The sequence below is a fragment of the Notolepis coatsorum genome, assembly GCF_963971535.1.
Source record: "Notolepis coatsorum genome assembly, chromosome: 3".
NCBI lineage: Eukaryota > Metazoa > Chordata > Actinopteri > Aulopiformes > Paralepididae > Notolepis > Notolepis coatsorum.
Window position 1 is genome coordinate 91,923,211 of NC_140167.1, and position 26,442 is coordinate 91,949,652.

The 26,442-nt window shown below is 44.5% G+C and overlaps 1 protein-coding gene across 3 annotated transcripts in view; it reads right to left on the bottom strand.

Moving 5' to 3' along the window:
* LOC311224639 (von Willebrand factor A domain-containing protein 5A-like) overlaps nucleotides 1-26,442 on the bottom strand; it is a 147,376-nt gene that overhangs the window by 33,595 nt on the left and 87,339 nt on the right. For all 3 annotated transcript variants that reach the window (XM_084309708.1, XM_084309707.1, XM_084309706.1), the window contains exons 10-13: nucleotides 25,702-25,781; nucleotides 23,437-23,551; nucleotides 14,390-14,548; nucleotides 931-1,034 (exon numbers count right to left, since the gene is read on the bottom strand). In XM_084309708.1, the coding sequence (XP_084165834.1) occupies nucleotides 931-1,034; nucleotides 14,390-14,548; nucleotides 23,437-23,551; nucleotides 25,702-25,781 (458 nt within the window). The remainder of the gene's footprint in view (nucleotides 1-930; nucleotides 1,035-14,389; nucleotides 14,549-23,436; nucleotides 23,552-25,701; nucleotides 25,782-26,442) is intronic.

The window sequence follows — 26,442 nt, forward strand, 5'->3', positions numbered from 1 at the left end:
GAGATCATTTTTTCATGCATACGTCCGCGTATTATCCCGTGGTGCATATAAGTATAGTTTAGGAGTGATCAGGGATAATTCCTTAAATGCTGAGTTATAGGGCGCTACGTGTATTCTACTATAAGCGTTGGCGTTTCTTGCCTGGACACGCTACTATTTCCAAATCAAATGTATATAATAGGTATTATGTTTCATCATGAATGCATGAAAGGGGGGGGGGGGGGGGGGGGGGGGTCGTTTTTTTATGCTTTGATGGCCAGTAACGGCATTCGTGTTGAACACTACAGAAGCTGATCAGCTGGATCGATATCAAACATTGTTGGATCAAGCTGAAATTGATGTCAGAAAGTCCTTACCTTTGGTCAGAGGTATTCCAAAAAGAACATTCCAATTGTCTGATCGCGACTTCCAGTATTGGTGTCCATCTGGTCCCGGACATAATTTGGCACAACTTATGGATAGAGTGTGCCAGATGCGTTTCGAAGTGGTCAGATGAAGCGATTTACTCGGCTCCGTCTAAATATAGCACCCGAGACATTCGAGTGTAACACAGGTTTAGATATAAGGTTTCAAAGAGTGGGCGACACTGCCATCTGGCAGGATGCGGCCGGTATTGCACTTTGGCTATCTCAAAATCCTTTCCTATGGCAACACCGAAGTCAGTGGATGAATAATGAATAAAAATATCGAATAAAATAAAAAACGACCAAAACCCGAGATATCTCGGGTCTGGCGTCCAACGCATGGCGAGTTAACACGACTTATCTCGGGTTTGGTGCCGAATGTGTTAACAGTAAAACATATTTTTGAACAGAAAATGGTGGAATGCACCCGTTTGGATAATTGACATGCTGGTGCTCTAGTGCGACATCTAGTGGATACATGTTATCTATAGCACCTTTAAGTTGCTATGTGGAGAAGAGCAATTACCCAGTGTCCTCTGAAGGTTTGAGGGTGAAGCGGTGCTGGTTCTGACAGGGCTGATCTGCCAGGCTGTACTTCACAGTCACACAGCCCTCTGTCACCCCTGAATGCTGAGCGAAAAAGAAAGAGAGATTTATTATTACAGTATATTTGCCATATTTCTTAGTTGTGATTTACATGTCTAAAAAGTATATAAAAAAACGAAAACGTCAAAAACTAGAATTAATCCCTAATGAAACGTTATGCTGTTCAGACTGTGGTGATTTAAAGGCATCATTATAATCAGTCAAGATTGCCTGGCAGCATATTTTGTTCAGTATAGTTCACATTGAATTTTCCAAATTAAACGATGCAGGATGCAGCATTTTAGTGTAAGCAGTCTAAAACATGTATTTTTTTTAAATAATAATAATAATAATAAATTTTATTTGGAGGCGCCTTTCAAAACACCCAAGGTCACCTTACAGGGCATAAAAACAGAACAGTCAAGATTAAAACAATGATCTTGGCAAAAGTGTCAGTGGAGTTAAAAACAAGACAAACAATGTAAACGTAGATAAACAACAAGAAGTATAAAAATGGTTGAAATCCACTATTTAATGATATTTTCTGTGTATCTGAGTCTGACGCACAATTGCAGCGCACAGACAGTCACACACACATCGCCGACGCCTACTACGTGACGTGGATTTCTGCGCGAAGTATGAGGACACGTCACCGTTGAGGTTGAATAACAGTAGTGTGTTTACTTGTGTCTCAGAAAATGTCTCAAAAACGAATATCTGATTTCTTTAATAATAATGAGCCCAAAGGCAAAAAAAGAAATACAGGCGACTCAGAGTCCCTGCCGATGGACACAGACCCCTCTAACAACCCGGAGGAGAGAACACAGACAGGCTGTCACTCTAGCAACCCGGAGGAGAGAACGTCGGAAGCTCAGCACCAGCAGCTAGCTAACGAGGATTTAACAACTGACGAAAGACGGGGAGATTTAGGGAGCATGAGAAGTCCCATCAACACACAGAGGCCGTCAACAAACTGGCAGCATTAAAATGAACACAGATTAATGCGCTGCTCGCACAACAAGTTGTTGCCAAATACCAAAATACTGCACAGACTGTTGTTTTAGAGCTGGCCTTTCGGTCTGTGAAGTTCTGGACTCACTGGACATTCGTGTTATCATGAGGGAGTTTATTTCCACGACCCATGAGCACAACTGGCGCTGTTCTACCGTCTTCTTAATTAACACATTCGGCGCCGGGGGTTGTGCCCATCATTGTACCCAGTCTGCCACCATTGAAAGCCTATGGAGATGTTTACCTTCTTTGCAGGGCTATAACTTTTAAAATTGTATTGCTATATTGACATTACTATGGCCCATTCAACATTGATTATCTATTGTTCAGGATGTGGGAACGTTATATTTTTTCATTCATACATTGTTGTGTTAATACCGTCTAGAATATAAGTATGTTTTTAAGGTTTTCTGCTGTAATTCCAAAAACTAGTTCTATATCGTACTAGCTTCCGCTCAGCGTCATTCTGCACATATCTCGCTCCAGTGTATATGCACTGAATAAAAACTTCACAATGTACCTTTACATACCAACATCCGTCTGACCACACCCCCATCTGCTACCTACATAAGCAGGGGTGGGGCCACACACTCATCCCCTTCTCAAATTTCACCCCAAGAGAGTGCCTGTATACCAATCACTTGAAATGGAGGAAGTATTTATCTGAAGAAAGGAAGAACAAGGAGATACGTTGACGTTATCTTTATTTTCTCTCTCACCATTTCGAGAAAATACGGCGATAATGTCTTCGTCACTGGAGTGTCTGGAAGATGATGATCATTCTGACCTCCACCGGCTTTTTCGTATTAGGGGCTCACGTCGCTGATATACTCCCCACCTGCAGTCCTCCTTGCTGCGGCTGGTTAGGTATTGAACCTCCGGTCATACAGCTGGACTGTGGGAGGCACCGGCTGTTGTGAGAAACTGGTTGCTTCCGAGCTGGGTGAGTAATGTTTTGCTTGCGAGCACTAGTTGTCTGCTAGTGCTATGGGGGTTAGCTGACAATTTTACGAAGGCCGGCCCCAGATTGGGGTCCTCTGCTCGGCTTCTTAGGCGGCGGACGGAGGATCTTGGTCTGACGCCCATGATGGTCAAACTAGTGGGCCGCGACCGAGACCTGGTTGAACCCGGGATTCTCTGGACAAGCGGATGCTTCTCGGTCCCGTGCAGGCCCCATCTTTCACATGAATGTGGAAGTACACCCTAAAGCACGAGGAAATGTGGGCATGGATCTTCTTTATCGGTAGTTCCATGCTCAAGTCGGCTGCAGCCCGTATGGGAATTGAGCCGACTCCGCTGTATGTCTGGTAAATCACCGTTGAAAACTGTGTTTGACATTTCTTTTTCTCTTCTCTCTTAGGATGAGGAGGGACTCAGGCGGCGGCCTGTCTGAAGTGTGGCTTGTTATGTCGTTGTGTACAGTTCAGGTGATAGCTGCTTAGCTGGCGTGCTAGTTTGTGGCCTACTGTTAGCCAGTCAGCTGTTAGCTGCGGCGCTAGCTTGTTGCGTTCACTAGGCTAGGAAACGTTAGCTTGTTGCTATCAGTCGGGCGGCTGTTAGCTTAATAATGCTACACTGTTGAACGTTACTGTGACTATAACATGCCTTAAACACTCTGACTACGACGTCATCTTTGACAGAGGATGTTAGTCGACCCTACACCCGGGTGCCATGTCAGCGAGGACTTTGTCAACATGGAGAACGGCGGCTGGGTGGCGTAGCGGACATTACCCTTGTCAACAACGCAGGAGATGCCGGGTTCGACTTCGGTGTCCCGTTAACCAGTGTTGCAGTCCTCTCGGCCTGCGCTCAGGGTGGAGGTAGGAGTCCTGACCGGACTTTAAACACTTCTTCTTTCCTTCCCTTCTAAATGTTTTGTAATAACGATGTTTCCAAAACGTGTGTTGCTGCAATACATTGAGGATACGACGCGTGTTGTGTGTTCAAGGCCGTGGCCCCCAAGCTATGGAACCAGCTTCCCCTGGAGATCCGATCTGCCCCCTCACTGGAGACATTTAAGGCCCGTCTAAAAACCCACTTCTATTCCCTGGCCTTCAATAAACCCTGATTCTCCCACACCCTAACTCACACACTCCCATGTAATTTTATCCTGCCCCCTCCCTCTTGTATCTCTTATTATGCTCCTCTGTCCCCTGTGTGCTACTATACTTTGTGTTCCCCTATTCGTGTGTTGTCTTACTGTCCTACTCTCTGAATGTACTGTCTTGTCCTGCTGTGCCTTTTTATATTTTTGTATTTGTGTATTTTATATTAGGACATTGATTTTAAGCTCTGATTGTACAGCACTTTGGTTGGCTCTTGGGCTTTTAAACGTGCTATATAAATAAATTACTTGACTTGAATTGTCTTGTCACTGGTATAGCTTCTCTCTCCATAGAAAATCGGCGTTGTTGGGCGGCTAGGTGGTGTAGTGGGCAAGGCACTCGCCACCAGTGTGGAGACGCTAGGATTCGCGTGTTCGAATCCAGCTCTCCACATTGTTTTCAGTTTAGCTGGTCGTCCGCAGTAATACACATTGGCCGTATTACGGGGAGGGAAAACTGAAGGGTGGGGATCGAACGTTGTGAACAAGCGACTCCTACAAGTCGGTTGGTGCGCCTGCGCAGTAGAATCAGGAAGTGTCGGGGGCAGCGTGAGCCTCCCACGCGTTACTCCTCGACGCTGAGAGATCGAGCTGCGCAGGTGAAAAGATGCGACTGCTGTTACCTCAAGTACCGGAGGGGACTTGTGCTATGTATGACTTAGTCCACATTGCAGCCGGCTTGTGGGAGGCAAGAAACAGCGTTCGTGACAGGGGAGGGTTGAATTGGATGATACGAAATTGGGATGGGAGAAAAATATAGAAAAATGGGAGAAAAAGTGGATCAAAAAAAAAGAAAATCGGCGTTGTTTTTTACATGTGTAAAAATGAACTGGTTAGTTGTGATGAGAACATGTGTGTTCATGTAACGTTTGTAACGTGGGTAAACTCACAACTAAGTGGGTTAATTAACCTGTGAAGCTATGCTTAGTGACATGTGATTGAGGAATGAATCCTTTTCTCAGCCTGTGATGACAATGAACAGCATGTTCACATATTAACAGGGGTACCTGTTCAACCTGGTCGTATCAAGGGTAAGGTAGGAGGGGTGACGCCCCCGGTTTCCCTGGGGCTTCCCCCCCTCCTCTCAGACATGTTTGTTTACAATATATTGTGTCACTGTGTTTGTGGGGATACGATGTAACCCTCAGCTTAAGCTGCTGGGGTTGTGCTTCCGCTTGAGAAACGATTATTTTCCTAGGGAAAAGGTTGTTTGGTCACTATCATGTGTGCTTAGCAAGGCCTGTGGCCAATACGTAATCAAGGACTTATGTCTCTCTCGTTATGAAAAACGGCGTTCCTCTGTAGTAAGAGTGTACTTTTGCCATTTTTTGTTGTGATGAAGGGTTGTGTGTGTCGTTGAGATCTACAACTGGGTTAGGTTTTGGCCCACAGAAGCACATGTGTACAGGGGGAGTTTCCTGGTCCCACGCCCTGAAAGATTGGGCTTGTGCACCTCGGAAATTCCCCCGCCATAGAGTACGTCACTGAGCGCGTTTCTATTGGTAAGACTTCCGTGAGTTGTTCAGGTTCCATGTTATGGATCTGTTTCAGGGAGTTGTCAGAGCTCCTCCTCACGAAGCTCCTTCTCAGATAGAAGTGCCTTCTGTGAGTTCGGACCCTCCTTCCCAGTGAGGGAGCCTCCTCAGAGTTTCAGAGCCTCCTCCTCAGATTGTCAAGATGAGTAGAACTTCAAAAAGGAGTTCTGCTCTATTGTATGTGTATTCGATTCAATTCGATTATTGAGTGTGTATTGGTTCAGAGCCTCCTCCTCGGAGAGTCCTAACCCAAGTGTTACATAGCTCAATGTTGCAATATTTCTTTTCAATCTATACAGCCCGCGTGGGAAGTCTCTCTGGGGGTTCCCCATCCTCTCCTTTTTGGAGTAGGTGGACGGGGTATTGTTTATGGTTTCCCTGACTCCTCGCCTTATAGGTCCGTTGAGTCATGGGTTTCCCCCAGTCATAGGGGTACGTCGCTCACCGTCCCCTCTTATGAAGTGTGGTTGACGGGGTGGTGTTTCCCTCAGCCGCGTCGCATGGGACCCATGTCCGTATAATTTTTTCTTTTTCTGAAAAAGGTAAAATTTAAAAGCGGCTTCTTGTCGTTCCCCAGGCGGCTTGGAGGAACGGTATCTGGTGTCTTGTTAGACTATCCATTGATGTGTTTTGGGTCTCGACGCGTACATAGTGCTGGCTCTGGGTGTTTCTGATAGGAATCATGCATGAGGCTGGTGCGCCTTGGTTGCTCGTTATTAAAACAGCGTTTTTATAGGGCAACTGGGATGGAGTTTGTCTCTTCAGAGCGCCAGTTTACTAGGTTTGTCTCGACGAATTCTCGTTCATATTTGGGGGATGTTAACGGAATAGATCAAAACATAGGTAGAGGGGTCTCACACCCTTGGGGTGGGCCACTGAGCGCGGTACAGATGGGACTGTCTGGGTGGCGCCCTCTATAATGTTTAGATCGACACGCGTACCTACCCCCTCTCCTGGAGTGGGGATGTTGGCGTGATTAGGGCACGGGACCGAGTCTGGTCACGCTGGTTCAGGTCAGTTAACCCGTTGTCCGCCGGGGACGCAGATCTTCTGTTCTGGTACCCTGAGGGACTTGTGCTTTTTTCAGGGGGAAAAATGCCGGGTCGGCCCGGGTGTCACAGGGTTGGGCGTTATGGAGACAGCTGTCATAAAGGGGCTTGGTTCTCCATTCTCTTTGCCCCTCTCTTCTCCCGCTTACACATGGCTGAGAGGGGCCTGTTGAGGTGGTTTTTATAGTACTCCTCTGGCATCCCTGTGTACGTCCCGGTCGGCCGGGCCCGGTCCGAAGTCGTTTTCGTTGACCCGTAGGCCTGGGATAACCCCTTTTTGAAAACTGAAACACTTGTACTGCGGTATAGCCAGTGTATGCCCGCAGGTGTGTTTGAGTTTTTTCTTGAGGGGTTATAGGAACAACCACCGCATGTGGTACCAAGAGGGTGGTTGATTCCCTGGTGTGTTGGAGCGGAGTCAACTCCCGGGTTACCCGGTTGAGTGTGCCCCTGCACGTTCATGACGTCTGCCAATCATGTCAGCCTTCTCTGCATCGGCCCCTCTGGAGAGTCGGGTTTTTTTGGTGGAGGCTTTGTCATGGTGCGCAACAATGCCAGCATACGCCCCTTCCGCCGGGGTGCTGTTTTCAGTTGACCCCTTTGGCGCCTGTCTCGTCCGCAGTGCTCCAGGCTCGGGTCAAGTGCCTGCTGCCTGGATTGAGGGATCGACCTCTTCTGGAGGTCGTCTCCCCGGTGCGCTGCCTGCTCCCGCTGTAGTGTAGCCTCTTGAGTGCTTCGAGTTACAGCCGTGCTGACTGCCTGAGTATGCCAGGGTCAGTGTGCCAGGCGGCGTGCTAGTGGGGGGAAGGGCCCGCTCTTGGATGGGCCCTGTCCGAATACGCTGGCGATGTGGGGGGCGGTGTCACTAGTGACCGCCTGGTGAGGTCTTGATACTGTGGCGTCGTTGACCTCTCCGGGCCCCCTTTTTCCGGGGGGATCCAGTCCCTTCAGTGGGTCTGGGTCTTCCTTTAGCACTCCGCTGCTACGGCCTTGCCACGGGGTTGAGTTTGCTCTTGACCCCGTGTTTTTTGGGGGCGGTAACAAGGTTTGTTCCTTCCGTTCGTTCCCTGGTGGCATGCGGGTTTGTGCGTGTGCGTAGTCGTGGGGTCAAGCCACGGTCTGCTCACCCTGTGCGTTGAGTTGCTCGAGTTCCTCTTCGCACGGTCGGATCCGTCTCCCTCCCGTCCTCCAATAGGGAGGGTATCCTCCATTAGGGAGGGTCAGGGGGCTCGGTCCTCCCCGGTTCTGATGGTTGTGGGGGGCCTCAGTGGGGTACATTTGTCAAGCTTCAAGCTCCCGCTCAGCTCCCGTTGTGAAGAATGACGCTGAGCGGAAGCTAGTACGATATAGAACGATAGTAGTTCTATAAGTACTAGTGACGCTCAGCGTCTAGACGCCACTGCGGCCCTTATCTTTCCTTGTGGTGAAATGATTTGAGAAGGAGATGAGTGTGTGGCCCCACCCCTGCTTATGTAGGTAGCAGATGGGGGTGTGGTCAGACGGATGTTGGTATGTAAAGGTACATTGTGAAGTTTTTATTCAGTGCATATACACTGGAGCGAGATATGTGCAGAATGACGTTGAGCGTCACTAGTACTCATAGAACTACGGTTATATTCATAACCTATCGTTATAGGCCCTGACGCATGATAGCTTATCGATTGGCGTTTCTTTCCTATACACGCTATATTAAAAAATTCAAATGTATATGATCGGTATACCGGAATTTTCGGACTATAAGGCGCACCTGAATATAAGCCGCAGCAGCTAAATTGAATGATGTGTACATATATAAGACGCACTGGACTATAAGCCGCATGTGTTTTAATGTTTAATTATGTGTAAGGGTTCGTGCACAGAGGGGATTGTCGGGAAAGAGATGGCTGGTGATCGTGGATGTTTTGACACTCCTCCACGCTGTCAGGATCCACTCGCGAACTTGAGTGAAAGTTGCTTTTCGCATGCGACCAGTTTTGGTGAATGATTTATCGCCGCTAGTCATCCACGCCTCCCACTGAATGTGTAGTGCCACTTTGAACGCACGATTGACTGGCTGCAGATGCTTCGTTGTGCCCCCAGGAATCACAGCTGGAATTGAGTTTGTGCTCTTGATGGCTGCTTTCACAGAATCTGTTATATGGGCCCTCATGCTGTCCAAAACGAGCAAAGCTTTTTTTTGGCGAAAGAATCCTCCAGGGCGATTGACGTAGCACTCATTCAGCCACTCCTTCATTACGCTGTCTGTCTGACCGGCCATAGAGCCCATAGAGTTAAAGGTGGTGGACTGTAACCTGTAAAATCCATAGATTTAGGAGGTCCCCTAGTGGCCGTTAGCTGTAACAATCCATAGATTAGCCGCACCGTTATATAAGCCGCAGGGTCGAAAAATGGGGAAAAAGGCGCGGCTTATAGTCCGAAAATTACGGTACATTATGCTTCATCATGCGTGAAGGAAAGGGGGGGGGGTCGTTTATAATTCCTTGATCGTCAGTAACTGCTTTATTTAGTATGGGTTGATATATTGATCAGATGGTTTGCAGTGAAATGAATAAACAATCGGGCTGAAAATAACGTTACTGTCCTCTTACCGTTCGCCGATGAGACTGGAGGAAAAAGATCCCAATTATTTGACGCCGATCTCCTAGATCCATTTCCGGTTTGTATGGTGCAATAAACGCAGAAATCATATCGATTATTAAGTTTAGAAAGCGATCCAAATGCACTATAGTGTTTGTCTGGATCCACGTAACAAGATATTACTGCCGGAGGGATTTCCTCGATGCACCAGCGCCACTTCCGGTTTTGGCGAGAGTGTAACTCGCCCGACCATCCACCAGGCGGCGGTATTGAGGCATGGCAATTAGGGATGGGTACCTTTCACATTTGAACCGATACCGGTACCCAACGGTACCTTTTTTCGGTACTTTAGTCTCAAGAAATTTTATTTACCTACCTCAGTCGTAAAAAAAAATCCAAACTTCAAATAACTACAATTTCGACAGTTTTCGGCTTGTCATTGCTCCGACTGCTTTGTTGTTGAATCAAGTCAAATCCTAGGTAAGCATATATTGTGCGTGTGAACGTTGACATGAAAAGAAAAAAGTAAAAAAAGAAAAAAAAAGAAAAAAAAAAGAAGTAAAAAAAAAATTAATAAAAACTTTTTTTTTTATTTTTTTTTCGGTTTCTCACTTGATTCGATACTCGGTAGTACCGACGTGTTTCGGTTCGGAACCTCAAAAGTACCGAATTCAGTACCCATCCCTAGTTGCAATCTCATACAGGGTCCCGCTGCAGTCCGGAGGTTGGCTGGATGAATTATGAATGCCATGTCAAAGAATTTTAATATTGATCCCAAAAACGGCGTAAGTCGTTCTTGGCGTTCAACGCATGGCGGGCAAAAATGGCGTAACTCGTTCTTGGCGACCAATGTGTGTAAGGTAAGCAAATATGTTTTTATTATCTCTCCTGCGCCATGCATGCTCACTTGTTTGATCTTAGTCACAACAATAGTATGTGCGGCTGGCGGCCCGACGTCACAGAGAAAAGTCCAGTTACTCGTTATTAATATGGTTGCTGTGTGTTCAATTCATTCAGTCACAAAAATGTGTAAATTGTCACTAGTGCTGACTGTTAGATGCCTATGATTATTCATGTATATTCATCTGTTATACAATCCTGTGCGCAGTGCGCGAAAGTTAAGTGGCTTGTTGCTACCCTGCTGCATCTAAATCCACAATAAATCGTCTTCTGATTAGGAAAAGAACTGCTGCATTCCGTGTGTGAACTGTCCACATGTCGGTATTCAAGTTTGCGGTCTGTTGTAGTGTAAAATGTTGAACTTTCAAATGAATGGAAAATCACGAATGATGCGCATATGACGTTATATTATGAGTTATCTCAGCACCCCAAACTTTGACTGACTTCCCGCGTCCCTGTCTTTACCAGGCTTTATCTCACGGAGATAAAACTGGGAACGAGGTTATATAATGAATACCGTACTTTTCGGACTATAAACCGTGGCTTTTCCCCCCATTTTTCGACCCTGCAGCTTATATAACGGTGCGGCTAATCTATGGATTTTTACAGCTAACTGGGCTCGCTCCCTCAGCTCTGTGACCGTCAGATCAGACTCGTAAATCTGCTGCAGCAGTGCATGCCTTGCCCTTCCTCCTCCCCCTCACAGTCGAGCCTTCCTCCTCCCCCTCACAGTCGAGTGCATGAGCAGCTCCTCTTTTAACATAACTGAAGCATTAGGGCGTTTTCACACCTAGCTCGTTTGGAGCTGTTGTTCCGAAACCTGGAGCGTTTAGCCCCTATTTCGGTTAATTTTGGCATATGTGAACACAGCAATCGCATTCTGTTGCGGAACAAAACAAGCGGGCCGAGACCACCTAGAGAGGGTGGTCTCGGCGCACTTCCAACCGAACCCGAAGCGACTCGTAGGCTGTGAGAATGCAATCGACTTAACAAACCGACACAACTCACTTGCCGTACTGTATACGCGCTGCATGATGACGCTTTCGCATTGAATTGTGGGCGGGATCAGGTTGTAGTCTTTAGGCAGCTAGATCGGTAAAGTTAACGCGCTATAGACCACTGCACTTCCGCGTTACATTGAAATCGGGGAGGAGATAGCGGGGGGAGCATAATGAATGTGGATGAGAGCCTTGATGTAAGTGGTTGCAGATACGGCTGTGGGGGTGCTGGAGACATGATTGAATATGCGCCTGAGTTTCCTGAACACGGCGCGACCCATTCCTAATCGATCAGAACTAAATCGGCCGATTTACATCACGGCTCTCATCCACATTCATTCATTTGCTCCCCCCGCTCTCTCCTCCCTGATTTCAATGTAACACGGATATTCAGGGTTACGGGGGGGGGGGGGGGGGGGGGGAGGGGGGGCACACCCCAAAATCTGACCAATGAGTGACAGTTTGCTCGCGCGTGCGTTTGTTTTGGTCCGCTGTTAACACAGCCGTGTGAACACAAACGAACTAAGGGACAAGTGCAACATTGTATCATTATAGTCCCTGTGTCTCCCTGAATCGGAACAAAGCAAACAAACTACAGGTGTGAAAACGCCCTTAAACAAAATGACCCAGTCGACTATTCACTTTAGTTTAATACATGAGGCATTGTCTAATGTTATCAAGCTGGGTAGCTACTGATAGCTCCTGATATCAACATCTGATATCATCAGTTTGGCATTCGATTTCGCAGCAGTTGGCTAGTGTTGGCTAAGTAGCTATCGTTCCGTGAGCTAACGTTAGTAGCTACCTAGTGTTGGCTCTATCGTTCCGTGAGCTAACGTTAGTAGCTACCTAGTGTTGGCTCTATCGTTCCGTGAGCTAACGTTAGTAGCTACCTAGTGTCAGCTCTATCGTTCCGTGAGCTAACGTTAGTAGCTACCTAGTGTTGGATCTATCGTTCCGTGAGCTAACGTTAGTAGCTACCTAGTGTTGGCTCCATCGTTCCGTGAGCTAACGTTAGTAGCTACCTAGTGTTGGCTAAGTAGCTATCGTTCCGTGAGCTAACGTAGCTACCTAGTGTTGGCTAAGTAGCTATCGTTAGTACCTAGCTACCGTTACTGTTTAAACAAAAATGTTAAAAAATGGGAGCTTCCTCAAACAGCCATCTCTTTCCCGACAATCCCCTCTGTACACGAACTCTTACATTATGGTAATTAAACATTAAAACACCTGCGGTTTATAGTCCAGTGCGGCTTATATATGTACACATCATTCAATTTAGCTGCTGCGGCTTATAGTGCGAAAAGTACGGTAACAATTTGTTTGTTTTTTCCACCAAGAATGTTCAATAAACTACTGAAAATGGCTCAGCAGTAGGGCTGGGCGATATGGCCTAAATATGATATCACGATATTTTCTGACCCTTCGGCGATACACGATACACATCACAATGTTTTTCTTTTTTACCCCAAACAATTCATTATGAGGCTTACCAAGACAGTATTTGATTTTGCAAGCTAACATTAAAGACAAAATAAAATACCCATGCATTTAGCATTTTTATATTATATATTAGATTTTGATTATTAGATTATATATTGCATATATTTAGCAATGAGATATTATATGATTTAGATATGAAATATGATTAATTGAAAATGGGGGACCCTGATGTAAACAAGACTAAAGTCTTTCTCTGGTCTGCATCCCCTTAACAATTGTATGTATTGAGCTGTACTGTACCCATTCTGCAATATGTTAATAAAGTTTTAAATCAATCAATCAATCAATAGCATTTTAGCATTTTTATGAAACTACTGTATATATGTATGTCTCTAAATGTTTTGATGAATTGAAAATGGAGGACCCTTGTGTAAAAAAGTCGAAAGTCTTTTTCTGGTCTTCATCCTCCTGTACTGTATTGTACCCATTCTGCAACCCTTTAACAAAGTCTTCACTCATTCATTCTGACGGAAACATAATAATTTTGATTGACAGTCGAGTCTGCCAATTACGTCACAGCGCTTGCACCCGCCCTGCTGTTCTTAGCACCAATCGGCAAGCGCTACTAGTTTTTGACTTCCTGAATGTCCTGTGTGCTGAACAACGTCAACAAAGCTACTAACGTTAGCTCCCCGCGGCCGTCGAGTAGGAGACCAGTGCTCCACAGGATGACTAAATGAGGCATAATGATTTTACTACAACGAATGTTATAATAAAAGCCTTTCCATACATCTGTCTGATTGAAAACTTTATTAACAGACCGCGGAATGGGCATATCTCAGCACGGGCTGAGATATGAACGAGTAACGTGTGGACAGATTGACGCGACACAATCCTCTTGGGCAAAACATCACGATATCCACGATACGTTGAAAAAGTGTATCGTTAATGAACTGTACCCGATATTTATATAATATCGTCATATCGCCCAGCCCTACTCAGCAGCATCCATACAGCTTTGCCCTCATTGGGAATTCAAGGATCTATGAACGCCTCGCACCCCTTCCCCCCTCACGTCTTCTCAAACCACCGAAACCTTCTCTTTTTCCACCTAAACGGTTTGCCAAATATTAATTTCACTCAAACACAACACATTCTTGTAGCCAACGAGTTAGCTAATTTCACGTCAGCGGTTAGCATTTCTTGGACGGCTGGCAACAGCGACCATGATATGTTTGCAGGATTAGTTGCGTCACACAGATGGCTCAGATTTTAAGGAAGTACAGAGAAGCCCCCTCCAGTGGAAGAATGTGAAAAGGGCACTCTGGTGAAAAGTTCTGCACAAATAATCTGTATAGTCAAAGTCATGGAGGGAATCTTTAACACTTATTGGGAAGTTGTTGGTGATAATAAATCTATTCCTGCTAATTGCATGTCAGAAAAGGTTAAATTTTTATTGTCAAGGCAAAATAAGAGCCTAACTTTGACAAGTTCAAGATCCGGTTAGAAATTTTGTGGTGGAAGATGGGAAAAGTTTAAATATGTATTTATTTGTTCATTTTGATTGAAAAGTTATTTATCCTAAACGATTCTGAATACAAATCAACTTGTGCAAAGCTAATTTATTTATGATAAATAAGTATTTTATCTGCATAATAATTCAGGATGAAATGGTGCCTTTAAAGTGTCTGCTCCTCAAAATTAACATTATATTACAATGTAAAAAAAAAGAAGAAGAATGGTATGTAAAAAAAGAATTCTGCAGTGGTAAGCACTGGTCCTATACCTCTCCAGAGAGCTGGGCATACAGCAGTGACCGTTGACCCTGGAACAGGGTTGTGAGGGGTGGAGACAGAGGGGTGATGGACATTCCCATTGGTATATCCCACGAGATGGAGATGTCCACCACGGCCGGCTGCAGGGAAAACCGGAGCGACTGCATCACCTGGAGGGGAGGTGGGCATGAAACATTAAGACTGGTCACAACAACAACAACAACACTGATTATCCATAAGCTTCCACATCATCAATCATTCTGTGGTGGACATCACGTTTTGGAAAGAAACTTCCTTAATTTACATTTCACCATTTAGCTGACACTTTTATCCAAAGCGACTTCATGACTTACAGACTTCCTGCACTGTAATGTACAGTGATCTGTAAGATCTGCAAGATCCACTGAAAAAAGTAATCGTTTCCATGCATAGATCACACTAGATTGATCAACTTACAACTAAGCATTTCCCGGCAGATGATGGCAAACTTTAGATACTTAACCTACAACTATGAGACAGTTCTGACAGCACAATATTGATGTAATTAAGAGATTCTTGTCAACATGTGGTTGATATGACAGAATCTAGCAGAATGGCAGAATCTTTGCGACTCCTGGTGGCAGATAACAGAACAGCACTCCCAAGAGAAATTATATTAAGATCAACACAAGAACACAAGCGGAAGCACCGCCTATTAACTCTTTCAGCGCCACCGGATCTAGCCATCTTTGTTCCTACTGCGCCACCGCTCTAATAGATAGAGATGCGTGGCGGTGTTTGCAGGGCTATATCTATATTCTATATTATAGCTATGGAGACAATACTATGGCTCATTTGACATCAACTATCCATCGTTCAACATGTGAAAAGGAATAGATTTTTTCATGTATACAGATATTTTTTCAGATTCAGTTTTTTTTTTTTTTATCCACTTTTTCTCCCATTTTCTATATTTTTCTCCCATCCCAATTTCGTATCATCCAATTCAACCCTCCCCTGTCACAAATGCTGTTTCTTGCCTCCCACAAGCCGGCTGCAATGTGGACTAAGTCATACATAGCACAAGTCCCCTCCGGTACTTGAGGTAACAGCAGTCGCATCTTTTCACCTGCGCAGCTCGATCTCTCAGTGGCGAGGAGTAACGCGTGGGAGGCTCACGCTGCCCCCGACACTTCCTGATTCTACTGCGCAGGCGCACCAACCGACCTGTAGGAGTCGCTGTCCACAACGCCCGATCCCCACCCATAAGTTTCCCACCCACTAATACGGCCAATGTGTATTAGTATGAACGACCAGCTAAACTGAAAGCAATGTGGAGCGCTGGGCTCGAACAGGCAAGCCCAGCGTCTCCCTCATTTGTGGCGAGCGCCTTGCCCACTACGCCACGTAGCCGCCCCAGATTCAGCTTTATTGTTGCATCTTTGTCATATTCTCATAGAAAAAAGAGCAAGATTCTTGGGTATTGCCCCCTCGACCTACAGCATGATAATAAAATACACAATGGAACAATACAATACACAAAAACACAATAAAACCTACATAATAGTGATGTATGAAAAAAAAGTGACAGTGCTGAGAGATATAAAAAGTGCAACAGTAGAATAAATCAACGTAAGGTACTTAAAATACTTAAAACTAATACATAATATATATACAATAAATCTGAGTAACTAAGTAGTGTTCATGAGTCTGATGGCTTGGTGAAAGTAGGAGTCCTTGAGCCTGCTGGACCTGGCTCTGAGGCTGCGGTAACGCCTCCCGGAAGGCAGCAGTTGGAACAAGCTGTTGTTGGGGTGGCTGGGGTCTTTTATGATCTTCCAGGCCTTGCTAATGCACCGACTGTTGTAGATGTCTTGAAGGGACGTGCACAGGACTTTAGAGGGGCAGGTGCTCAAAGGCTGAAAAGGGCACTACACTTGTGTGTATATATTAGAGGTGGGCATAGATTAATTTTTTTAATCTAGATTAATCTATCTGCAATCCTGGATTTAATCTAGATTAAAATGACAAAAAAAAAAAAAAAAATCTGCCGAAGGCATTCAAAATATGTGTGTTCTACCCAAATAATGACCAGAATTAAGTCCTTACTTTTTCTTTCCTCCTTATGTTTCTCAGGCCAGGTGGCCCATTACACCATGAGCCCATCTCCCGTTTCCAAAATGCATTACAGACTGTTTGAAAAAGCTGTTTTGCTATGATAATTGGTAATGAAATATCAAAATAATGTTCAATAAGATGTACTTGTGTTTAATAAGTTGTTTTATTCAGAAGTTAACACAAATAAATAATATTACCAGTACAGTACAGTATCTAGCACTCTCAGGAGCAAAACAGAAAGAATCATTTCAAACTTGAACTATGTGACATGGCTTGAATCAACTGCTCCAGTGGAGTTGCTCAGTGGCCAATGGTGTCAACTGTGGTTGTACTGGGCAGCTCCCAGGTGTGAATGGAACTGTGTGAATGTGAAGCAGGGCGTTCCTGAAAAAGAGCATCTGTGCTCAGCGAACCTACCCTGGGTAAATAAAGGTAAAAAAAAAAAATGTAAAAAAAAAAAATAATTTTTTTTTTTTAGATGAATGCGTTAATCATATTATCGCGCGATACTAGTATAGCGTTAACGCAGCACGTTAACGCCGTTAACGGCCCAGCTCTAGTATATATTAAACGAGCGCGCATAGCGCGCAAGCACGGTTTTTAAGGGCCCTTTTCGGAGGGGGGGGCCCCCTTTTTATGCTTTTTGGGGGGTTTTGGTGATCAAATATTGAATATTGAACTATAATAATCAGTGCAGGAGCTCACTTATCCTTGAAAGACACTTTTATCACTGACTTAAAAGGCCCATACATCTCCATAAATGTTCAGGGGGGAGGGAATAAGTGCTTACCCTACAGACCCCAAGAAGTGCTGTATATTCTGTATTGTTTAATATAAATGCATTTTTTATTCCAATCTCGATTTGTATTTGAGATTCCCAAATCCCATCGGACTTGACTTCTTCGTGTCCCTCAATGAGTGTAATACCAGCATTCAACTGTATGCGCCACAGCGGTTTCTATCATCATCATCATCACCACCCACGCTATGCATAAAATATATAGGTCCGCGGAGAGGCACGCTGAGGAGGCCGTGCAAACTGCAATGGAATATGGGGCATCTCTCTCTCTTTACCTAATATTTTGATTCTATCCTGACATTTTTCAGTTGGAAGGGCAGTCTATATGCGTAACGGTAAAACAAATAATAATAAAAAAAAAAAAAAAAAAATTCAAAAAGGGCACGTTTTTGATGAGGCTCAAAAAGGCAGGTGCTCAAGCACCCCTTGGCCTCTATGTGTGCACGTGCCTGATGTCTTGTATGCAGGGGAGCTCACAGCCGCAGATTTTCTGAGCCGTCTTAAAAACTCTCTGTATTGCTCTGCGGCTGTGAGCAGTACAGTTCCCATACCAGGCTGTGATGCAGCCGGTGAGGACACTCTCAGTGGTGAATACGTTTGCGTGTTATACCGTGGTGAATATTGTATAGTTTCAGAGTGATCCTGGCTAATTCCTGAAAACGGCGCTATGGAGCAATACGTGAATTTTGCTAAAAGTGTTGGCGTTGCTCGCCTGGACACGCTATTATTTCCAATTCAAAGGTATATAATAGGTATTATGTTTCATCATGAATGCATGAAAGGGGGGGGGGGTAGTTTTTTGATGCTTTGATTGTCACCAACGGCATACGTTTGGGAGTACGTTACATATGATCGTTGTGATCGATGTGAACTGAAATCATGGTTGGATCAAAGTAGGATGGATGTCATATAGTCCTTACCTTTACTAGGAGGTATGCCAAAAAGAATATTCCAATCGTCTGATCGCGATTTCCAGTATTGGTGTCCATCGTGTCCCCAACATAATCCGGCACAACACATGCATCGAGGGGCATTGGGCGCGTTTCAATGTGATCGGGTGAACCGCTATACTGCGCCCGGAGGGAATTAAATGTAACACCGGTGTGAAAAAAGCTTTCAAAGGGTGTAGGCCGTAAGGTGAAGGCTGTATCGTTTCATCCCGTTCCCACCTCGGCGGACTACTAAATGTTCACTCTGGGTGAACTTGGTGTAGAACTTGGTGTAGATTTAGGAATAAAAAGTTATCCATTTACACTCCTGCTCGTTTTGCACAATCAGAATTTTAAAGTCACTAGATCTTTCCTCACCAACAGATACTTGGTCACCACAGAGTTTTATTTGACGTAATTGGTGAGAGTTCACATATATTGCGCTCCACCAATAGCAGCTCTCTTTGTTGCGAGGATACGGCCGGTGGGTGACAACAAATGACATCCACAGATTAACAGATTAAGTATCAGAACAGGACGAAAATGGACAAAAAACACCTTCTAAAGTTCGCAAAAAGGTTTCTAAACAATGTTATATGCATCTCACGTCCGTTCAGAAAGAACGTGTACAAGATTTTACACAGACACGGTGGGATAGATATAGAAACTGTCGAACGGTGGCTTAACCTACCAGGCCAGAATCATACCATTGTGGAGACATAAACATTCTTTAGAGATAGATTTGTGTCATAAATGTCATGATATATATCTGTATATCTGTATGTCGTGTATGTCATAAATGTCATGATGAATTGAAAATGGGGGACCCTGATTAGATTCGATTGTACTTTATTGTCATTATATTTGCATACAACGAGATTTGGGACTCAAACCTAAGATGCAGTAATAAAATCACAAGTAATAAAAGAGAAATATAAAATCCTATACAGAAACATTAAATGCTATACAATAAGACAATGTTACAGTCCTGTACAATATACAAAATAACAATATACAGAATAGCAATACACAAATAACAATCACAGTGTTAGACGGTAGTGGGTGGGTATTGCACTGTGGATATTGCACATCAGGATGTTGCACAGTGTGGGAGGGGAAAGGTGAATTATCCTATACCAGTCTACCTTTGATGGTCTTAGCAAATACATGTGTCACCTGTATGGCCTGGTAGGTTAAGCCACCGTTCGCTGTTTCTATATCTATCCCACCATGTCTGTGTAAAATCTTGTACACGTTCTTTTTGAACGGACGTGAGATGCATATAACATTGTTTAGAAACCTTTTTGCGAACTTTAGGTGTTTTTTGTCCATTTTCGTCCTGTTCTGATCAGTGCATGTGAGCGGATCGGCGCGCGAGCGGCGCGGGGCGCGGAGCGGGCCGTTTTGACGTGAGCGAGGAGTGGGTTTTAAAATGGGTCGGCGCGACGACCGGAGCGAGAGTTCTCCTCCGCTCCAAGCCGCTCAGGTCCGCTCCTCAGTGCGCACGGCACTGGTCTGGGAGGCGTCTGGCACCGGTCCACAATGCACCTGTCCTCAGTGTCCGTCCTGTAAACAGAACTGCATGTGCTTACAAGAAATCCCACAACGTGAAAGCATGGCCGTGTTTGCTAAATATTTAAAAAAAGTAACAGATAATAAGTTCCAATGTATCGTGAAAACAACTAACGATGATGGTGAGGAGACAGAATGTGCAGACTATATTACCGTCGGAAGAGATTCTTCTTGGAATCTAAAGAGACACATTGGGAGGAAGCATGACCACATATTTCGCGAACATAATGAGAAGAAATCCAAAGGTTTGTTACTTGTCATTATTAGCCATTTTGAAATTGGTAGCCTTATTACAGCTTAATGTATTGTAGACCTAATATAAAGCATGCATTTATTATTTGTTTTAGATGCCCAGACGCAACAGCAACAAAAAGAGAAACAGCGTGACTCGCTGCACAATTTCCTCACTGGAAAAAAGGCACCTAACGTGACACGTGAAAGAAAAAGGGAGCTGGATGAAGCGTTTTTTAAAATGATATCCATGGATTACGACCCCTTAAGTAAAGGAGAACGTGAAGGTATGAGTCATTTTGCCGGCATGGCCCAACCAGGTTACACCCCGCCCTGCTACAATACTGTCCGGGACACACTTATGCCACATGCCATACAAGAGATGGAAGTCAAACTACGAGAGCTCATAGGAATGGGTGAAGGGTTCGTTCTTGCATCTGATATTTGGACAAGTAGAAGAGGCCACAGTTTCCTTGCTATTGTGGCAAGTTTTATCGACGGGACGTTCAAGGGCCACACGGTTCTGTTAGGCTGTGAGCACATAACAGGGTCTCACACTGCAGATCGCATATATCAAAAGTATGAAAGTGTGCTGAAAAATTGGAACATTCATCAACGCGTGATTCGTGTGGTGACAGACAGTGCCAGCAACATGGTCAAGGCATTTAACATCCTGCCTGACGCTGAAGGAGAAGAGGAGAAAGATGATGATGATGAAGTGGCACTGGTGGTGGAGGAAGGGGAGGAAATAGCGGAGGAGGAACCTGCGCTCTCGCAAAACCAAGTGGACGTGGTCACTAATACTGTAGAGGCTATGGTAAACCAGTACTTCACCGTATCAAGTTTACACCTGCGATGCCCAATTCATCTGCTTCAGTTAGCTATCAAAGACGCAGTTAACGAGCATGATGATATCAATCGCCTGCTAGTTAAAGTGGGAAAGCTAGTGAAAAGTGTGCGTAAGAGTTGTCTGAACACGGAGGAAACTGACTCTCTGGGTGTACGACCCACCACTGCTTGCCCGACGCGATGGAGCAGCCAGCTGCGCATGGTGGAGTCTGTCCTAAAGCTATTCAAAAAAGATGCATTGTGGCAGAGCAAACTTAAAACCACTGCCGCTATTCTCACACTTAATGACGTGCGTCGGCTCAATCACCTTGTTGAAGTATTGTCACCGCTGGCTGACCTCACAGACAACATGCAACGGGAGCTTGGGAATTTGGGCATGATTCTCCCGGCTGTAGGCGAGCTCAAATCCCTGCTTGTCAACAACAACGCTGCCCTTCCATTAGGAATAGCTTCTTTCGCGGAAACACTGTCCAATAACGTGTCCACTCGCTTCAGAATGTACTATGATGATAAACACCTCCTCTTCGCGTCGCTGTTAGATCCTCGTTTCAAAACAGAGTGGATAATCCGTGATGAGTTGGTTTGTAATAAACTTGGAGAAATACGCGACCTCCTCGTCAAAGAAACAGAGGAGATGACCGCAGCAGTCGCTGGTGCTGGAGAGGCAGCAGGTCAACCCGAGTCCGACGGCGGAGAATCTGACGTGCCCGAAGAAATCAAGAGGCCTCGTATATTTGGATCATACTTCTCAGAGAATCAGCCCACGGGAGGAGGCAATGCGAAAACTGAAGTTGAAACCTACCTCTCGTCCCCAAGATCAAACCCTGACGATGTCAAAGATGTCATTGCATTTTGGAAACAAAATTCCAAGTCCCTTCCACGCCTGAGTAAAGTTGCCCGCAAAGTGTTCAGTATTCCCAGTGGCTCTGCGAGCGCAGAGAGGGTGTTTTCCGCTGCTGGTTTGATGTCAAGAAATCACCGCATGAGTTTGAAGCCTCAGACATTGGCTAAACTCGTGTTCTTGAAAGTGAACTCAAAGATAATGTAGCTGCCGTGGCACTGCATGGCAGATATAGGCACATGAGCATTGTTTTATTTTGTTTAAAATGCACAAAGTGACAAAAACGAATAGCCTATAATATCCTACTTTATTGCAAAATGCAATAGGCCTGCCTAAAGTTAATGGCCATTATTTTTTATTTTATACATAAGAATGTAGCACTCTGTTTTAGATTTTATACATTTATATAAATGTAGCATATCCAACAGCACTTTTATATTGGTTGATTGTATTCGAGTTTTTCAAAGGCTATAGGGAACTTGCACATTTTCGTTTGTGTTTTACTGTGAGACACTTTGTAGACAGTTATGTCGAGTAAGTTATATTTTTATTTTCATAGGCATATTAGCTATGTGATTTCCTGAGTTCGTTTGATAACAAGCCTGTTGCATTAATTGTCTTCAGTGGCTAAGCCAAGGCCTTAGGCCTATTACGGCCTCCTCTGAGGCTCATGTCATACACGTAATTTTGTATCCGTCTTATGCTGCCCTGGCTGTCACTGTCAGTGATTATGTTCTACCTCAGATTGATTGGTTGATTTAATACTTTATTAACAGTATGCAAAAAGGTATAGGCCTACAGTGTAATTCAATTAGCTACGTCGGATAATACAAGGTACTGTATATGCCGAGGGCTGTGCATAATTAGTTTTTTCCGTCACTGCGTTGAATGTCTAAGTTGGTGGTGCCCTGCCCATGGTGCAGTGGTAAATAAAAAAAAATACCATATTCGGTTGATACATTTAAACTGGGTCTGTCTGTTTTCATTATTCTATGATATTTTAAATAACGAAATCAAGAATTTACGCATGCTCGAAACGAAGGCCTTCAGGACATCCGATGTGTTTAATTAGCCAATTTCAGGAAAACAGCACTTTCTTTTATTTCCCCCGCTGTAATTTTTTTTCTGCTGAGCGGGGTGGTGCGAGGAGCGCTTGATGCCAAAATGAAGTTGAGCGCTGGCGGCGCGCTGAGCGGTGTGGCGGCGGGATCAACATGAGCAATTAGCGGAGCGGACCAAGCTTTAAAGAGCGAAGAGCGGATTTCTCACCCGCGCCGATCCGCTCACATGCACTGGTTCTGATGTAACGTTAATCTGTGGATGTCATTTGTTGTCACCCGACGGCCGTATCCTCGCAACAAAGAGAGCTGCTATTGGTCGAGCGCAATATACGTGACCGAACTTGCACCAATTACGTCAAATAAAAGTATCCGCTTGCGAGGAAAGATCTAGTCCCGACTTTAAAATTCTGATTGCGCAAAACGGGCAGGATTGTAAATGGAGAACCTTTTATTCCTAAATCTACACCAATAGATCTTTAGCCCAGAGTGAAAATTGTGTAGTCTGCCGAGGTGGGAACGAGAATAGTTTTCTAGCCACTTCTCAGCCTTCACCGTACGGCCTAGTGGGCGAACACGTATATATACGTGGTTGGCCGTGAATGAGTTAATGGCGGAAGAATACTGTGAGGAATACTTTGCTGTATCTGTAACATTCAAAAGTACTGCAGACAGTACTTACTTTGGGCTGCATCCTGTCGGATCCTGATATGAACTGGGCGTGGCCTCCTCCCTCCTTGGCCATTCCCGTGATGAGAGCGGTGCTAGCTCCCTCCCCAATGCCAAAAGAGAAACACCTGCAGTGGAATTGGATAGAACCAAAAGAGAAGGGCAGAACAACACGTCCCGTTCGCTAGAACTGTCTGCAGCTCCTCCCGGCTACAGTTCAATCCAATGGATGAGATGAATAATGTTACCAAAAGAAAACACAAAATATTTACTTTCAGGATAATAAGGATAAGGAGTTAAAAAAGACACTTGTGACTGCTTCTGAGGACATATTTGGTTACTTCTGAGATTCTGATGTTTTTTTTTTTTTTTTTTTTTTTTATATATTGAGCTTTTACTCATAGTATATATATTCAGATTACATTTATTCTTATTGCCTTTATTTATTGTGACATATATTATGACCAATAGGGCATACAGAACCTCATCTGCACCTTTGTTTATATGGATTATTTTCTGCACCTTTGTTTATATGGTATTTTTTCTTGGTTTATTTTATATTCAGATTACATTTTATTTCCTATATGTATGTCTCTCTTCTATTACCCTGCCAATACCTGTACCCCCCCCCCCCCCCGCCCCCTCCTCCCCTGTACTACCTCAACTTCTTTCCCGGTTACATCTGGTGTCCCCCAAGGCTCAGTCCTTGGTCCCATACTCTTCTCCCTCTATATGTTACCCCTCTGCCACATTTTCAGAACACATGGTCTTCAATACCACTGCTACGCTGATGACACACAGTTACACATTCACTCCCCTCCTGACACCACTGCTGCTACTATTGCCCTCTCCTCCTGCCTCTCTGAAATAAAAATCTGGATGAACCACAACCTTCTCCAACTCAATAGCACTAAAACTGAAATCCTTGTAATGGGCACACCTCACCTTCTCCGTAAAAACCCTGACTGCTCCATATCCATCAACAACCACTCTATCCTCCCCCACAGTGAAAAACTTGGGTGTTCTTTTTGACCCCAAACTAACATTAGAACCACACATCAACAACATCACCAAGACATGCTACTTTCACCTCAGGAACATTTCATGCATTAGACCACTACTGTCCCCCTCCGACACTGAAAAGCTGGTTCATGCCCTCATTTTCTCCCGTCTAGATTACTGTAATGCATTACTCATTGGCTCAACATCTAAATCCCCCCATAAACTTCAACTAATTCAGAACACCTCAGCCCGCATCATCACCCGCTGCCCCAAATTCTCCCACATCACACCTGTCCTCTCCTCACTTCACTGGCTCCCTGTCAAGTATAGGATTGACTTTAAGATCTGTCTCCTCACTTACAAAGCCCTCCACTCCCTAGCACCTGATTACATCTACAGCCTTCTTCAACACTACACTCCCTCCCGCTCACTCCGCTCATCCAACTTAGCCCTTCTGAGCACACAACACTACCACATTAAATCCACAGAAAACAAATCATTCTCCTCCGCTGCTCCCCGACTCTGGAATCAACTCCCATTACACATCAAAGAAGCCCCATCTGTAAAAACATTTAAGTCCCACCTCAAAACCCACCTGTTCAAACTTGCATACCCACACTCCTGACCCCCCAACCCCTGCATCACTTACTTTTTCACATCTGTACAGACCTATACTTTAGTATTATTATTTATTTAAAAATGTTCTCTGTCTTGTCTCTAAGTTGTCTCCCTCTCTCTGTATTATCCCCACTATGTCGTCATTGTGAAAGTTCATGTACTGTGTTTGTCCCTGTACTGTGTTTGTCTGTATGCTATAATGCCATGTATGTAAAGCGCTTTGAGATTCCTAATGTAAGGCGCTATATAAAATTAATTTATTATTATTACTACTGTGACACCCGAATTTCCCCAATAAAGGAATATTTTATCTTGGCAATTTTCCAATAGTATTTCGAATAGCAAGACACTTTCTATAAAAAATTTACTATTTTATCTTACCTCCTTTATATTTTATTTTATGTTACTACTACTACCTATTGTTATCATTCTTGTGTTCATTGATGTTGTTGAGTCTGAGCTCGAAACACAATAATTTCATTACCTGCAATGCCCCCTGTATTGTTCTGTATTTGACAAATAAAGAACTTGAACTAGTTCCCAGTGACTATCAAATTGTAATTTAGTGAGTTTTGCCCATCATCCCTAGTTCTGTGTCGTTTCCAATGTCTCTGTTCACTCGTGAGTCCATGCATGCAGTACAGTGTGTGACCCCCACCTGTGAGAACCGGCGTTGGTCTTCACCAGATCTAGGACCACCTTGGTGTTACACACCTCTCCGTCTGTGAAGATGAAGAGCTGGGGGATGACAGAACAAGACGGTCGAGTTGACACATTCCACAGGGTTCCCACAGACATTACAAAATGAAATTCAAGTACTTTCAAGTACTTTTCCAAGCACTCTTTTTCATTTTAAAAAGGGCATTTAAAAGGATACAATTAAATTTTAAATGCGTAATATATCTTTTTTTTAAGTCGGATCCAATATTTATGGCTTAACTCATTGTCTGCCAGCCATTAGACGGGCCCCGTGGTAGCACTGCCATGCTTTAAAAGAAGATAGGAGTGCGTCACCTTGTTTGTAAAGCTATAATTATATTCTATATTATAGCTATGGATACAATACTATGGCCCATTTGACATCAACTATCTTTTTTTTTATCCACTTTTTCTCCCATTTTCTATATTTTTCTCCCATCCCAATTTCGTATCATCCAATTCAACCCTCCCCTGTCACGAAAGGCTGTTTCTTGCCTCCCACAAGCCGGCTGCAATGTGGACTAAGTCATACATAGCACAAGTCCCCTCCGGTACTTGAGGTAACAGCAGTCGCATCTTTTCACCTGCGCAGCTCGATCTCTCAGTGGCGAGGAGTAACGCGTGGGAGGCTCATGCTGCCCCTGACACTTCCTGATTCCACTGCGCAGGCGCACCAACCGACCTGTAGGAGTCGCTGTCC